This window comes from Neomonachus schauinslandi, chromosome 1, assembly GCF_002201575.2.
Source record: "Neomonachus schauinslandi chromosome 1, ASM220157v2, whole genome shotgun sequence".
Taxonomy (NCBI): Eukaryota; Metazoa; Chordata; class Mammalia; order Carnivora; family Phocidae; genus Neomonachus; species Neomonachus schauinslandi.
This window is the reverse complement of record NC_058403.1, coordinates 79554234-79572118: the sequence shown is the minus strand read 5'-3', so window position 1 is coordinate 79572118 and position 17885 is coordinate 79554234. Positions and strand designations below refer to the sequence as shown.

General features: G+C 43.4%; 1 protein-coding gene across 1 annotated transcript in view; it reads right to left on the bottom strand.

Moving 5' to 3' along the window:
* Positions 1-732: 732 nt before the first annotated feature.
* Positions 733-17885, bottom strand: part of LIPH (lipase H) — a 47293-nt gene continuing 30140 nt past the window's right edge. Inside the window, exons 6-10 of the mRNA XM_021692448.1 lie at positions 16181-16348; positions 14770-14865; positions 12752-12863; positions 2963-3136; positions 733-1564 (exon numbers count right to left, since the gene is read on the bottom strand). Coding sequence (XP_021548123.1) covers positions 1477-1564; positions 2963-3136; positions 12752-12863; positions 14770-14865; positions 16181-16348 — 638 coding nt within the window. The 3' untranslated portion in view covers positions 733-1476. The remainder of the gene's footprint in view (positions 1565-2962; positions 3137-12751; positions 12864-14769; positions 14866-16180; positions 16349-17885) is intronic.

Genomic DNA, 17885 nt, shown 5'->3' with positions numbered 1-17885 from the left:
CCTCTGACCCTCCTCCCTCTCATGCTCTCTGTCTCTCATTCTCTCTCTTGCAAATAAATAAAAATCTTAAAAAAAAAAAAAAAAGACTCCATTTCTTTTAAAAGGGCTGTTCTCACGGAAAGGAGAAGAACAGTCACTTGGATGAGGAGGAGGTTATGGGCCTGTGACACTCCAGAATCTCAGGAACCTTCCTGCAGTGGCCACAGCTGCGGGACGGGTGGTGTCCCCACCTTTGGCTCTGTGCCTGCACTGGGCATCAGGCCCCGGGGATGGTCCTCCCCTGGTTCTGGCCTCTCTGGCCTTGGCCCGCCAGGGCCTCTTGACCGAGCGGCTGTTGTCACTCCAGATGCACTGAGCATACCCACTCCTGGGGCAGCCCAAGGATTTTTCAAACTGGAGCACACCGGTGTATGCTTTGAATTCACATGTTAGCAACACAAGTTATTTAGCATCATTCCAGAAGGTTAGCATTCGTGACCTCCAACAGGTGGATCACAGCGTATGTTCATTTTGCATCTATGTATTCTCCATAAATTTCCTTCAGATAAGCATGGATTGCATCAGTAACAAGGAAAAATGAACATTTCTGAAGGACTGCTTAAAATGAGGGTTGCCTGGAAAGTGACCCTTCTTCACCTCAAGTGAAAACCAAGCTTTTTCTCTCCTACCTCTCGCCGCATCCACTGTCACTGTGAGCGAGCCTGTCCTACCGCTTCGTCTGCCTTTCTTCCCTCGGGCGCTTACTGTCTAGTCCCAGCAGCTGCCCCCACCCCCGTGCTGTCCCTGTGTCCCCACTGCCTCCACGCACCAACCCACTTTAGAGCGGGGTGTGGCTTTCCTGTCTTCCCAGAGCGAACAGCTCAAGAGACAGGCTGCTGTTGAGGAGGACAAGCTCTCTTATTGTATATTACATCAGCCCTATCAAAATAAATAAAAGCATATTCACATTTATCAAACCACTCACTGATGTGGCACCGGGATTTCCAAGAACCCTTCACAGACTTGCCCCCAAACCCACACGACAGCCCTGTGAGGTAGGTCAGCCTCCATTCCTTCCTATGTGCAAGGACCTGGAGGAGTTTGGCACAGGGAGTGCGGGGTCGAGTCCGAAGTGAGGTCTCCAGCCAGTCCTTCCCTTCCAGATGCTTGACCAGCCACAGCGCTGAGCAGAGCTGCCCGAATGACTGGCAGCAGAGTCGACAGGCCAGGACAAAGAGGCCCCAGGACGCAGCCAGAGAGGCGCTGGGCTCTTGGGAGCCTGGCTATTTCTGACTTGCCCTACTTAGGGGCTCCCCTCCCAGGACCGTTCCATAATCCAAGGTCGTTTGACATTTTGCAATGTGACATCCATGGGACACTGCTGGAAAAGCACCCATACTTTTTTGTGCCTTGAGGAAAAGGTGAGGTGACGCTTTAAAAAAAGCCTACAGTTGTAGCTTTCTTGACGTTACTGGTGCCCGAGTGTCCCAGCAACAGTTACATCAGCAAGTTGGGGCACAGGATGGGTTGGAAGACCATCTCCATGTTCTCCATCAGCACAAGATCATACCGGCACAACTGGGGCCTGCAAACACGAGACAGAATAGCCTTGTCAATCAAGTAGTAAACAGAGCCCGTTCTAGGAAAAGAAATCATAGTCTGTCCTTAGGATCTAATATCGTGGAGCAATTATTTCTAATGTGATAGGAAAATGCTTATGGTAAATAAGCAGAGCAAGATCAGCAACAATAAGAAAGCAGGATGTAAGATGTTATTTGCCACCTAACTTCGTCTAGCTTTGTTTTTGTTTTTTTTTTTAAGATTTTATTTATTTGGGGCGCCTGGGTGGCTCAGTCGTTAAGCGTCTGCCTTCGGCTCAGGTCATGGTCCCAGGGTCCTGGGATCGAGCCCCGCATCGGGCTCCCTGCTCGGCCAGGAGCCTGCTTCTCCCTCTCCCACTCCCCCTGCTTGTGTTCCCTCTCTCACTGTATCTCTCTCTGTCAAATAAATAAAATCTTAAAAAAAAAAAAAAAAAGAAAGAAAGAAATAACCCGAACTATTAACAACTGTTGCCTCTGAATAATGACATGATGGGCGATATCGTTCTGCTTCTTAACACCTTTGTACTTTCCAGGTTTTATGAAATCAACATGTATTCTTTTGATGATCAGAGGAAAAAAAGTATTAAAAAGTCCCATGGTTTTAAGACGTCATGACTGTCCTCTTAGAAGAAAGGTGTATTATGAAATGTTTTCTGGTACCCAAACCTTCAGGAGAAAGGCAGTCACAAGCGTAAATCACTGACTGCTCACAGCATTGTCCACCTGTCTTGTTGACAGATGGGATACTAGGACTATGTGTTGGAGTGGCATTCGTCACAAAGCGCCCATGGCACCACAGCTTTGCTCTTCCCCCCCCAGTTTGACTGTCCCCCCCCCCCGTACACACACACACGCACACACACACAAACACAGTTGCTTATTTTTTCTGACCCAATTGAGAATAGGTTGCTTACCCCTTAATACTTCAATGTGTATTTCCTAAGAACAAGGACATTCTCTGTGCAGTTATCAAATTCATCATCGAGATAGTACTTTCATACTGTATCAATGGAATAAAATATTCGTTATTCTGTACCTTTTTTTATATGAGGCTCTGTGTTTGCCAAATTATATGAGGCTCTTTTCCACAACAAAAATACTTGCAAGCAGTGTGGGTGGAGTGATTAGGGAAGAATTATATAACTATAAGCATGTAACATTATTTCTTTGGATTATTGGGCCATTTATCTTTAAGTGCCTACCAGTAAAATTTTCTTGAATTATGGGGCTACTGGCTTTCATCAAGTCTGTTTTCGGAAAACCCCTCCCCTCCTTCATTATAATGGATGAAGTCCTATTAAAACATCAGACCAAGCAGATTGGACAGGAACTGAGAAGGTCTTTGGAAAACAAGGGCTTGTCAAACTCTGCCGATGGCTCACCTCTCTGGGTGGGCAAGTGACCTTAACTTCATGCGGAGAATCCTGAGCTTGTACTTGGGGCCTATAACAGATCCGGTAGAGAACACCAAGGAAATGTTCGCCACTTTATCCAAGTCTTGATTAAATCTTGCAAGCAGACTCACTTGGTGGTATTTCTGAAATACTGCAGGTTCACTGGAAGGAAGAGATAACAATTTTTAAGTGGATGTAGACTGCTAATGAAGCCTACAAATCACTCATAAGCAGGTAACCACTTGACCCCAAAGTTCTGCTGGGTTCCAAAGGACTGTGCAAGTGAAGCTTCTGGCCCCAGGAATGATGACATACTGTGGCACGAGAGAGGTATGCCCGCCTACCATACACCAGTTAGCATCCTCAGCTCTTGACATGTCTCCATTCCCCCGAAAGATTCTTCAAGATGAGTGTTATTCATTTTACAGACAAGGAAACAGATGCTTGTAGAGCTTAAACTCCCCCAGGTCAAAGGACTTGTCTGCACCAGTGCAGGGACTCATACTCACTTCTGAGTTCAAAGTTAGTCTTTCCATGAAACTGCATTGCTAGAAGCGTATGTATATCATTAGCCCAGCTAGCTAACTAACTGAAAAGTTGTGCTTCAGCATCTGTTTTTTTCAGTCCTGCCTCTCAAATAAGAGAGCTAAATCCCAGGTTCCAATACTTTTTCCCAAGTGTGCAATGTTTCCTACAGTTGGAATCTCACATTGAGCCTAAGGTAAATCCACTGGGGAGGTTTAACTGGGTCAATGTCCCTCTGGGGAGCTGGGGGAGGAGACTCCGGAGACCCACCCTGGGCTCAGAAATGGGAGGCTTGCTCTAGAAATCAATCCTTAATTTGGAGGTGGGAATGGGGGCTGAGGGGGGTGTGTGTCACCCCAGCCTCACTAGAATCATGTGTAAGTCCTGTGGAGAGCAAACATGCCACATGTAAAACTAATCTGAAAGGTCCCCAGATTTTAGTTTCTAAACACCATCCTCACTAAAACCTCCTTCTTCCAGGAGAAATGGCTGATTCCAGGGCTAGGTCAGGGAAAGTGCAAAGCGAGCCTGCAACAACTGTGTGCCTAAAAATGAGAAGTGCTCAAAGAATGGTGGGAGATGTTCCAAAGGATCTAGAATCACTTCACACTCATCCGGATGGCTACTATTAAAAAAAAAACAGAAACAGGGCGCCTGGGTGGCTCAGTTGGTTGGGCGACTGCCTTCGGCTCAGGTCATGATCCTGGAGTCCCGGGATGGAGTCCCGCATCGGGCTCCCTGCTCGGCAGGGAGTCTGCTTCTCCCTCTGACCCTCCCCCCTCTCATGTGCTCTCTGTCTCTCTCATTCTCTCTGTCTCAAATAAATAAATAAAAATAAAATCTTTAAAAAAAAAATTTTTTTTTTAAAAATTAAAAAAAACAGAAACAAAAAACAAAAAACTGAAAATAAGTGTTGACGAGGATATGGAGAAATCATGCACTGTTGCTAGGAATGGAAGGTGGTACGACCACAATGGCAAAGGTCTGGGGTCTCTTTGAAGAAGGAAAAATAGAATTACCTCATGATCCAGCAATTCTACTTCTGGGAAAGCAAGGTCTTAAAAAGATATTTGCACACCCATGTTCATAGCAGCATCATTCACAAGAGACAAGAGGTGGAAGCAACCCAAATGTCCATCAATGGCTGGATGGATAAACACCATGTGGTATCTACATACAATGGAATATTATTCAGCCATAAAAAGGAAGGAAATTCTGCCATATGCTACAACATGGATGGACCTTGAGGACATTATGCTAAATGAAATAAGCCAGTCACAAAAAGATAAATATTGTTGGACTCCATTTATATAAGATATCTAGAGTAATCAGGCGCCTGGGTGGCTCAGTTGGTTAAGCGACTGCCTTCGGCTCAGGTCATGATCCTGGAGTCCCGGGATGGAGTCCCGCATCGGGCTCCCTGCTCGGCAGGGAGTCTGCTTCTCCCTCTGACCCTCCCCCCTCTCATGTGCTCTCTGTCTCTCTCATTCTCTCTGTCTCAAATAAATAAACAAAATCTTAAAAAAAAAAAAGATATCTAGAGTAATCAAAGTCATAGAAACAGAAAGTCGAATGGTAGTTACCAGAGGCTGGAGGAAGAAGGAAAAGGGAGCTATTGATCAATGGGCGTAGTTTCAGTTTGCAAGATGAAAACGTTCTGGAGATTTATTTCACAATAATGTGAATATTCTTAACACTACTGAGCTGTCCAATTAAAAATGATTAAGATAACAAATTTTACATTATGTGTCCTCATCATGATCAAAAATGCATTTTAAAAAAAGGGCACAGACCCAGTTTGAAGAGATTTCACTGGCCAGATTTGAGACAATTTAAATAATGGTAGTAACTGAGTGTAAGTCCCCATTAACAAAATAAAAATCCATGAGTCCATCTTGATATAACCAGCTAAAGGAATAAATAAATGGGGAGAAGAGAAAGCTTTTCCTAAAGGACGAATTAGAAAAATCACCATCTGGCAACCATCGTAGTAACAATTCAACCACAAAACATCAAAACTAGTGGGTAGAAGTTTGAGGAGTAATGGAACATTTACATGGTCTTGAAGTACCTCTGTGCAACATACTTATTAATACAAAGGAAAAACAGAACTTGATAGTGAAGAAACTTGGCAGAAACCACCTTAATGAACTGATCCACGTTCACGGAAAGTTGTGGGCCGCCTGATAGGGCACACTGAGCCAAACACAACATCAGTTCTTGCTAGAGACGCGTGATCTGAATGTAATCACGAGGAAGCATTAGACAAACCCAAACTGAAGGCATTCTGAAAATAACTGACCTGTAAGTGTCAAAGTCAAGAAAGTCAAGGAAAGATGGAAGGTTCCAAGTGAGGACTAAAGAGACAGGATAACCAACTGCAGCCAGTGAGCCCGAACTGGATCCCTCTCCGAGAACATCTGTGCAACCACGAGCATGCAGGGACTTCAAGAGGGGGTGATGCCACCAGCAGATGGCAAAACCCAGCGTGGGCAGACGGAAGGCAGGAGAGGGAAAAGCCTTCCTGCAGCTGAGAAGCCTGTCTATGAGTACAGGTGGAACCCGCTCTTCCACCTGGAGGGATGTCTGGAAAGACTGGGTGCGGCACTCCCCAAGGGATTGGGCTCATACCCGAATAAAGGGAATGACAGCCAGTGAGCTACAGATTATGACCGATGATAGGAGCCAGATGTTTGTTTCTGGTAGCACGGTGCACTAAACAGCCTGAAAACAGCTCCTGGTGATGGCTACAATTCAAACAAAAACAAAACTAAAAACCCTCTAAATTGCACCGAAGGGGAAAGTGAAGAATACTGGGAAGGCTCAAAAATATGTGGAGGCAGAAATACTGAAATCGCATCACCTTTTGTTGTCCTCTTGCGAAAGCTAGTAATGGGTTTTCTTTCTCATGGCTTTGCAGGGCAGTAGGACAGGGAACAAAGCCACTCAGGGAGGGGAGTTGAGGGCGCCTGGGTGGCTCAGTCGTTAAGCGTCTGCCTTCAGCTCGGGTAATGATCTCAGGGTCCTCGGATCAAGTCCCACAACGGGCTCCCTGCTCAACAGGGAGCCTGCTTCCCCCTCTCCCACTCCCCCTACTTGTGTTCCTTCTCTCGCTGTGTCTCTCTCTGTCAAATAAATAAATAAAATCTTAAAAAAAAAAAAAAAAAAAAGGTGGGGAGTTGAATGGGAGACTCCGGGGAGGGGTGAACTAAAAATGGATTCTAAGTAAACAACCCTCCTACCCCCTCAGGGGCAGAAACAATCTCTATCAAAATCCTGGCTGCCTTATTTTTTTTTTCCCAGAGACTGACAAACTAATTTAAAATCCATATGGAAATTCAAGAGACCCAGAATAGTCAAACAACTTTGAAAAGGACCAAACTTGGGGCGCCTGGGTGGCTCAGTCAATTAAGCATCTGACTCTTGATTTCACCTCAGGTCACGATGTCAGGGTCCTGAGATCAAGCCCCACGGTGGACTCCATGCCTGGCGTGGAGGCTGCTTAGGACTCTCTCTCTCCCTCTGCCCACCACACCCCCTGCCCAGCATGCACTCTCTCTCTCTCTCTAAATAAAAAAGAAAGGAAAAAGACCAAATTTGGGGGACTCATACTTCCTGATTTCCAAATTTGTTAGAAAGCTTCGGTAATGCTATGGTGAGCTACATGACACTGTGGTACTTGCATTAGGATAAATATATAGATCGATAGAAGAAAATTCAGAGTGCAGAAATAAACCTTTCCATTGACTGTCAACTGATTGAGGCAAGGGTGTCAAGACAGTCACAGAGAAAGGATAGGTTTTTCAACAAAGGGTACTGTGACAACTGGGTACCCACAGGCAAAGGAATGAAGTCGGACCCCCTACCTCATTCCACATGCGAAATGAACTCAAAATGAATCAGAGACCTAAATGTGAGGCCTAAAACTATAAGGACTTCTGCCAGAGTATTTACAGAACTCTCGCAACTCCACAATAAAAAGATAAATAACCCAACTTTAAAGTGAGTGAGGCACACAAAAACCTGTACCCAGATGTTTATAGCAGCATTACTCAGAATTATCAAGACTTGGAAGTAGCCAAGATGTCTTTTAGTAGAAGAACGGATAAATAAACTGTAGTACATCCAGACAACGGAATATTATTCAGTGCTAAAAGGAAACCAGCTAGTAAGCTATGAAGATACATGAAGAAAACTTAAAGCCCACTACTAAGTGAAAGAAGCCACTCTGGAAAGGTTACATACTGTATGATTCCAACTACATGACATTCTGGAAAAGGCAAAACTGTGGAGACAGTACAAAGACCAGTGGTTCCCAAAGGTTAAAGGGAAGAGATGGATACAATAGGCAGAACACAGAAGATTTTTAGGATTATAGGATCTACTCCATGATCTTATAATGGTAGATAAATGTCATTATACTTTGGCAAAACCCACAGAATGTACAACACCAACAGGGAACCCCAATGTAAACTATGGACTTCGGGTGATGATAATGTGTCAGTCTTAACAGGCGTACCACTCTATTATCCAGACTTTGATAGTCGGGGAGGCTGTGTGTATGGGGCCAAGAGTGTATATGGGAAATCTCTGCACTTCTGTTCAATTTTGGGAATCTAAAACTGCTCTAAAAAATGAAGTCTATTGAAAAGGGAAAAAATGAGTAAAGGATCCGAATAGATATTTCTCAAAAAAAGATATAGAATTGGCCAGTAAGCACATGAAAGAAACTCAAAGTTATTAATCATTTGGGAATTACAAGTCAAAACCATAATGAGATATAACATAATGCCCACTAGAATGGCTACAATATAGAAGACAGACATGCCTGTGATATATACAGGAAACGTGAAACATACACACAAAGGAATATTATTCAGCCTTGATAAAACAAGAGAAATCCTGTCTCATGCTGCAACCTGGATGAACCTTGATATTATGCTAGGTGAAATAAGCCAACCACAAAAAGATGAATATTGTGTGATTCCACTTATATGAGTGGAATCTAAAGTAGTCAAATTCGTAGAAACATTAGGATGGTGCTCGCTAGGGTCTAGGGGGTGGGGGGAAATGGGAGTTGTTATTTAACGGGTATAGAGTTTCAGTTTTGCAAGATGAGAAAGTTCTGGAGGTCTGTTTCACAACAATGTGAACTATACTTAACACTACTAAACTCAGAAATGATTAAGATGGTAAATTTTATGTTCTGTATTTTTTAATCACAATGCAAAAGAAAAAAATTTTAAACAGGTATTAACAGTGTTGGCAAGGATGTAGAGAAATTAGAAGTCTTACACATGGCTGGTGGGAATGTAAAATGGTGCAGCTGCTTTGCAAAACAATTTGGCAGTTCCTGAAAATGTGAAATACATGGTTATCATACGATAACCAGCAATTCCACTTGTAGGTATATACCCAAGAGAAATGAAAATGTATGTCTACACAGAAACTTGTACACATATGTTTATAGCCAAAAAAGTTGAAACAACCCAAATGTCCATCAACTGACAAAAGGATAAATAAAATGTGGTATGTGTGAAGAGTGGCACAGTGGGAGTGAGCTGGGCCCATAACCCAGAGGTCAGTGGATCGAAATACAATGGGTCTATCCGTACCACGGAGCATTATTTGGCCATAAAAAAATGAAGTACTGATACATGCTATCAAATCTTGAAAACATTATGCTAAGCAAAAAAAAAACCCAGACACAAAAAGGCCACATACTGTATGATTTCATTTATGTGACACACCCAGAATATGGAAATCTATAGAGATAGAAAGCAGATGAGTGGTTGACAGGAGCTGGAAAGGAAGGAGGAATGAGGAATTACTAATAGGTATGGGGTTGCTTTTTGACTTTTTAAGGTTTGTTTTTTTTTTTTTAATATTATTTATTTATTTAACAAAGAGCACAAGCGGGGGAGTGGCGGGGTGGGGGTGGGAAAGGAAGCAGGCTCTCTGCTGAGCAAGGAGCCTGATGCAGGGCTCAATCCCAAGACCCTGGGATCATGACCTGAGCCGCTTAACCAACTGAGCCACCCAGGTGCCCGTGGGGTTGCTATTTGAGATGATAAAAATGTTCTGGAATTAGATGATAGTAATGTTTGTCCATTTTGTGAATATACTAAAAACCACTGAAATGTAAACTTTAAAAGGGTGAATTTTATGGTATGTGAATTATATCTTAACTTTTAAAAAAGGTTTAAAAATAAAAAAAGCAATACATCCAAGACATGGATACAGGGAGAGTCACCAGGCAGATAATATCTTTGAATGTGACTCCATTTGTACCCATAGTCTGGTAAGACTGAATAAACCCAGGGCACATTCTCTGGTATTATTTTCCCTTTCTTAAACTATAAAAACACTAAATACTAAAAACTAAAAGTTTACCTTGCAAAAAAGAGAAAAGTAGACATAATCTCACCATGGAATAGAACAACCATTTTCTTTTTTCCCATATATTCTCTGATTGGTGATGACTCTTTCACAAACATGACTAAACTAAGAATGACTAAACGTGAATAAAACAGAGATGTTAAGGTCTCTCTCTTAATCAAGAAAAAACCCTTCACATTTAGAAAGGCCTACTTGGGAGAAATTTACTACAGAAAATTAAAATTTCTAAGACATATAAAGCCAATATGTAACCAGTTATTGGCATGAATAACCAAATTTTGTTAAGTGAGCATTTCTCATTATAGGACCGCATAATTTCCCCTGCTATTTCTTAGAATCTCCAGATGGGGTCTCTGCCTAGCTTCCTTACTGAAGATCACAGCCTATAAACTGCCTGTCGCTGGTTATTCAAGATGCGCCCCCTAGCGGTGCCCTCCCTGAAAATGCAGCCCTACTGGGTTTGAGGACATCTGAGCCTCCGTTTCCTTATATATAAAATACAGATAGTAATACCACCTCACAGGTTTTAGTGTGACCTGCATTAGCCAGCGAGTGTAATGTGCCTAGTTCAATAAACAAAGGCTGTTATTATTATGATCCCAGGATGTCTTAAAAAAAGTCACCTACAGACCACCAAGACACACCTTTTCTATTCATCTACACAGTGAAGCCTTAGGCAATTGCCAGTTTCAGACGACATTCCAGTTGGTTCTCTATGTGAAGCCAACAGACAACCCAAGTGCCTAGTAGATAATAGGACCCCCCCAAAAATGTTTCCTGAGTAAATGAATAAAATGAGCCTTAGGGGCGCCTGGGTGGCTCAGTCGTTAAGCGTCTGCCTTCGGCTCAGGTCGTGATCCCAGGGTCCTGGGATCGAGCCCCACATCGGGCTCCCTGCTCAGCGGGAAGCCTGCTTCTCCCTCTCCCACTCCCCCTGCTTGTGTTCCCTCTCTCGCTGTGTCTCTCTCTGTCAAATAAATAAATAAAATCTTTTAAAAATAAATAAATAAATAAATAAATAAATAAATAAATAAATAAATAAATAAATAAAATGAGCCTTAAATTTCTTTGCTTAAAGGTTTTGAGTTATTTTCCCCCTTTTCCTGATTATAAATTAATGGATGAAAACAATTAACTATTTTTAAACTATATATATATACACAACTGCATATAAAAGTAAAAGAGAAAGTAAAGAGAAGCTGAAAAAAGAAACGTAAAGAGAAGCTTAAAAAAGCACTCATATTCCTACCACTAAGGGACAATCTAACATATTAGACATATTTCTTTTTCATTTTTTTGGCATTGTTGAACTAATTTTATACCTTATATAATTTGATATCCTGCATTTTCCACTTCGCACATTATAAGCACTTCATTTAATACAGTTTCATAAATGAACATATAAATAATATTATATGAGAATATTTAATTAACCATTTCCCCATCGTTGGATTTTTAGGGTGTTTCCAATTTTCTATTGCAAATCACATTTTCTGAGTTTCAGAAACATACATATATATGTTTATATATATGTATGAGCTCACAAAAAAATTGAAATGTGTGTGGGGGTAGGTGCCTTTAGGTGTGGGATTGTTGGGATGGGGCAAGTATTTGCATGTTTATGTTACATATTTTATGCTATATATTTCCTTTTTTAAAATTTATTTGTCAGAGACAGAGAGAGAGCACAAGCAGGGGGAGCGGCAGGCAGAGGGAGAAGCAGGCTCCCCACTGAGCAGGGAGCCCGATGCGGAACTCGATCCCAGGACCCTGGGATCATGACCTGAGCCGAAGGCAGACGCTCAACCAATTGAGCCACCCAGGCGCCCCTTTATGCTATGTATTTATTTACTGTTTAAATCCTTTATAGCAAGCAAGGATGACTTTTGTAATTAAATGTTTTTTAAAAATGAAGTAGAAGAGGGAGGAAGGGAGGGAAGAGTGAGAGAGGGAGGAAAGAAGGAAGTGAGGGAAGAAGGAAGGAAGGGAAGGAGGGTGGGTAAGGAAGGGAGGGAGGAAAGAGGAAAAGAAAATAAATCTCTGTAGCACTTTCATTTGTAAAGAGCCTAGAAGATCAAGAGCCACAAGAAGCGATTGCTCCCTACCCTACGACCCAGCAATTGCACTACTGGGTTTTTACCCCAAAGATACAAATGTAGTGACCCAAAGGGGCACCTGCACCCCAGTGTTTATAGCAGCAATATCCACAATAGCCAAACTATGGAAAGAGCACAGATGTCCATCAACAGATGAATGGATAAAGAAGATGTGGTATATACATACAATGGAATATTATGCAGCCCTCAAAAAATGAAATCTTGCCATTTGCAATGACGTGGATGGAACTAAAGGGTATTATACTAAGCAAAGTAAGTCAATCAGAGAAAGACAATTATCATATGATCTCACTCATATGTGGAATTTGAGAAACAAGACAGAGGATCATAGGGGAAGGGAGGGAAAAATGAAACAAGACGAAACCAGGGAGGGAGACAAGCCATAGGAGACTCTTAATCTCAGGAAACAAACTGAGGGTTGCTGGAGTGGAGGGGGGTGGGAGGGATGGGGTGGCTGGGTGATGGACATTGGGGAGGGTATGTGCTATGGTGAGTGCTGTGAATTGTGCAAGACTGATGAATCACAGGCCTGTACCCCTGAAACAAATAATACATTATATGTTAATAAAAAAAATATGTATCTATCTATATATAAAAGCAGCAATTACTCCCTTAAATCTTTTGTAGAACAAAGACAAGTACAAACCCATAAATAAGAAAGTCGGTATATTTGGGATTTAATTTCTCTGCGCAAAAAGGGAGAGAGCAAGCTGCAAACCATCCCAGCCCAACTTACTGATTGATTTTGGATTCTGTGATGGTTCCATCTCTGTCTCTCAATTTGATTGTAATGGACCCTCTTCTTATGCTCTTGTTCCAAGTTATAATATCCACAAAGTAATGATATACTGCAAAACAAGGAGAGAGCACAGTAAGAGAGGGACACTCTCAACTGCTCCCCTGAAAGGTCAATTCCTAGAAACCCAACCTCCCTCATAACTTGAGTCTCTTGTTCTCTTCCTCCCTAGTTTCTCTGCAAAGATCCAGGGCAGCATTTTCTAATATTCCTTTCCATTCTTTTTGGTAAAGATGGCCTGGGTGATGGCAGGATTCAGCGGTCTCCAGTTGTCATGTTTAGGCATCACAGTTGGACTGGTGTTCCCACTTTACTGACTGAGGTATCATGGTCTACTGCTGAGTATGATTGGTTCACCGCAATCCCTGCCCTTTTAGACAAAACCAACCAGGCGGCCATATAGAGACTCTCCAGAGCTGATAAGGTCTTCCGTAATCTGGGTCATGCCCACCAGCCCCCCTCATGTCTTCCCCAGTCATGCCATATCTAACCTGCACTGCCAGGCTGTCTCTTGCTCCTGGGCCTTCTCCCCACTTGGACACTCTGACTTTGCCCCCTTTGCCAGCTCATCCTTCAAGTTTCGGCTTAATGTCACTTCCTCCAGGAGGCCTTCACTGACCCTCAGACTAAGTCAGGTTTCCCTCTTAGAATTCTTATCATGCTCGGGTATTCTCCCATCATTAGTCAGCACACTTACCTATATTTACAAAATGCAAGAGAAAAAAGTGATAATCAAAAAAGTGGTAAATATATGGGTGTATCTAAGCAAATATTGCCTGAGTAATGTCTTACGCAGTTAAAAAAAATAAAGCTAAAATATACTACAGGAGTAGCTGGGAAGGGATGCCTCTTTGTAACCCTGGCAGTGGTACCATATGGGCTTGGTGTGTTCCTACTGAACCAGTGAGAGTGCATGATGTGTTCAGAGAATTATTCTTCCTCCCCACTCTTTGCTTCCCAAGGTCAATGATGCTTTGGGAAGATGGGGATCCCACCATGATAGCCAGATTGGCTATCTCTTGATCAGACTTGCAAAGAAGGGGACAGAGGCTCAGGGAGATGTTGGTCCCATGAAGGAATAAGGTTAGCCCTAGAGTTGCCATTTCATGGCCCCTTATTACTCGGGCACTTGCCTCACTTGGACTGGGCAGACAGCAAACCCTGGGCTGCCACGCATAGCTCCAAAGGAGGAGGGAAACCCACTGATCTGCAACCTCTTTTATTAGGGTTGCTCCTAAGAAAAGTGAAAAGGGGAACAAGATTGCAAGATGTGCCCAGGAAAATCCCTACTTGATTCCCAGGGCATCTAATCATCTGCTGCCCCATTTAGCCCCCATCTGGAATACCCAAGCCCTCAATGTCTTTAGAAGGTCATCACAGTTGCTTTGGAGCTGGAACTGACCCAGAGATGTGGCTGAAACCTGATTTTACCTAGCTGCGATCTCAGGTCTTTGGGGAGTTAAGCAAATTTTCTGGAAGATCTTAGTGATTAGAATGGCTCACAAGGGACACCTGGCTGGCTCAGTCAGTAGACCATGCAACTCTTGATCTTGGGGTCATGAGTTCAAGCTCCACATGAGGTATAGAGTTTACTTTAAATATATATATGTATATTTTTTATAAATATACATGTATTTATATAAAAAAAAATAACCATCCAGTGAAGCTAACAATCATGATTTGTTGAGATTTAATCCCTGTAACCCAGAAGATAGGCATTGTTATCCCTATTTCACCTAGCAGGACACTGAGACTCAGAGAGGTTAAATGTCTTGACCAAGGTCACAGAGCTACTATGTGTTGGGAGTCAGGACTCGACCCAAGTCCTTCCAGCTCCAAAGTCCACACTCCACCATGGCCTTCATTTGCCAAGAGGTAGCCAGGAAGCTGAGGCTCAGCCATTTAAAAAAAAAAAGGAGGGAGTTGGGCCAAAGCAAACAACCACATCCACCACTCACTGCAGTATGGTTCCTCCTCAGCTGTGTCAAAAAACGCTTTAGTCATAGGAGGGTCTTTCTGCTTTAAATACTCTTTCCAATTATCAGCATAATAGCCTGTAAAGCAAGTTGGAAAAATGTAACATTAACATGTATTATATAAGTGTCAAAGTAGCTGGGAAGGTAGTGAGTGAAGTGAGTTTGACCGCCCACACCACCAAGACAACCTCCCTCTTCCACCCACCCCCTACGGGGAGGACCTCCAGAGCCACCAGCGCATGCCTACCCTGCATCCACCATACCTTGCTTGCTACCCTATCCCTCAGAGCTGGGACTTGCAAAATGACCCCACAGTGGCTCTCCCCCATTTTTACTGACATTATATCACCCTGGTTCTTAGTAGCACACTAGTTCTCTCACACACTGGGTAGACTAAGAATAGCGCTGACATTTTTCAGTAATACATTCATTTTATAGATTAAAACAGATTCAGGTTTATACCTAAAACAGCATCACTCTTGCCAAGCATTGTGCTTTCTTGAAGAACTACAATGAGGCCCCTAAATTGCACAGAACCTGAGCTTGCCATGACTATGTCAACAAGCAGGGGACTCTTCTCCTTCATGTCTGCGCCTGCAGGAATGAGGCGGAGTGCTACCAGTGAGGTCTCTCTCTCTCTCCTGTCCCCACCCCTAGAGAATGGCCTTCACATGCTGACTTGACTGATCCGGAATGGGAACATGAGTAATTTTTAGAAGCTCCCTAGAGCTTTCCAATTAACTTAGGCACAATCTAGGTTGAAAACCCCTTGTGTCTAGCATGCCCTGATATTAACATGGGTTTTTCCTTTGAACAATTAGAAAATTCTCATGATCTTCCAGTTTCAAAGTCCTCACCGTCTGGAATATTGCTACCAATCCTTAGCAAATATGCAAGCAGCCTCCACAGTATATCTGTGACCCCCACTCCACCCTGCACACGCACATAAGAGTCAGGGTTCAGTGTGAAGGCATTTACAGACACAGTTTGTTGGAAGGAGTCATTTGACAGGAGAGTCTGGGCCCACTGTGACTCTCCCCCAGCGGAGAGGTTGCGTGCATGAAGAGGATGTTTCTGTCCCCAGGGGAGCTGGCTATGTAAGGTGACTATGCCCTGGGTGGGCTTGGAAACTCGTTTGGAACCTTCTTTTTTATGCTAGCGTGTCCAGGGAGGTTGCACTGCCCTCTAGATGAAATCGTATACAAATGGCTTTTCTAACACATGAGTAGGAGGTCCAAGAGGACTTCACCGAACAAATTGGCTGGAAAAAGCTAAGTAAAATTTTCTTTAAACCACGTAACTTTCAGGCCCATTTTTAGAGAGTAAAATGGTGCTAGGATTCTACCAAAAATGAATTCTTTGTGAATCAAAGGGGAAAACTGCTTGGACTTACCCAGGAGGGGACAGGACTCCTTTTGTGGTATACCACAGTTGATACACTTGCCGTTTCTATAATCCCGGTAGGAGTCACAGGGATACGCGGTGATAAAACAGTTCTCTCTCAGAGAAGAAAGGTACAGGTACACAGACCTCTGGTGGTCACACTTAAAATACCGCAATCCTTGGTTGTAAAAGGAAGGATCAAAGAGGAGAGCAGTTGCAGCATTTAACTATAGCACATCACACGGTATATACACGCACGATTCATCATCTGTCTCCTATAGGCCAGGCACTGTGCTAACAGCTTCAATGTATTTTATTCCACTCAATCCTTATAAAAACCCATAGATCAGGATTCATGCTGGCACGTGGCAGGATAAAAGAAGATAGACATGGTTATCCCCATTTTACACAGCAGGACACTGAGACTCAGAGAGCTTAAATGACTTGACCAAGGTCACACAGGTATTATGTGGTAGAATCAGGATTCAACCTATGCCCTTCCTTTGCCAGTGAAAAGGAAGAGAAAAATCCAATGATAGTTTCTCCAGAGATTTTCAGCAGAAGGCAAGCACATTGAAACTAGTGGACAGAGAAAGAAGGTATTGAGGATTACTCCCAAGGAGGGGAGGCAGAGGAGACAGCTTTTTAAAAGAATGGGGTATGCTTCCACCCTGGGGATGAGAGGGAACAGGACACTCAAGACTGACCTTGTAAACTAAAATGAGGAGAGATAGAATGGCTCCCTCAGGTGAGATCTTAATCTAGGTAAAAAGGCACATTTAGGTCACCTTTAAGAGGTGAGGGTTTATAGGTAGGGAGATTTGCAGAATAGAAGCATGAGGGGTGATCATAGGGAGTCGGTAAGAGATAAACGTAAGGATTCTCTAGTTTTATTTTATTTATTTTTTATTTTTTAAAGATTTTATTTATTTATTTGAGAGAGAGAGAATGAGAGACAGAGAGCACGAGAGGGAAGAGGGCAGAGGGAGAAGCAGACCCCCTGCTGAGCAGGGAGCCTGATGTGGGACTCGATCCCGGGACTCCAGGATCATGACCTGAGCCGAAGGCAGTTGCTTAACCAACTGAGCCACCCAGGCACCCAGTTTTTTGTTTTTTTAAAGATTTTATTTATTTGACAGAGAGAGACACAGCGAGATAGGGAACACAAGCACGGGGAGTGGGAGAGGGAGAAGCAGGCTTCCCACGGAGCAGGGAGCCTGATGCGGGGCTTGATCCCAGGACCCTGGGACCATGACCTCAGCTGAAGGCAGACGCTTAACGACTGAGCCACCCAGGCGCCCCAAGGATTCTCTAGTATTTTTGAGAACCATGGAAAAGTTAGTAAGTTTGCCTGGACCTTGTACTCAATTAACAAGGCTCCATGACAGCTCCAGAATGTTCTCACGCCAAGGTGGGGGCTGACCTGGCAGAGACCTAAGGGGTTCTCTAATGGGCTTACACAGGGCATTCATGAGAGAAGCCCAGAGGTAGGGGTTCCATTTCCGCTACAGGGTGAAGGGTGAAGTAAGAGGGAATGAACAATGGGAAGTGGCACTGCAAACTATGAATGGGCAAGAAGAGGTGAGGCAAGCCTCCAGTTAATTCCTAGCGGGTGCCACGCAGTGCAATGGTGAGAGAGGAAAGCTGCGAGGTGAGGAGATGGCATCAGGAGGGTTGGACATGATGAAGCACCACAGCACACAGCACTGAAAGGT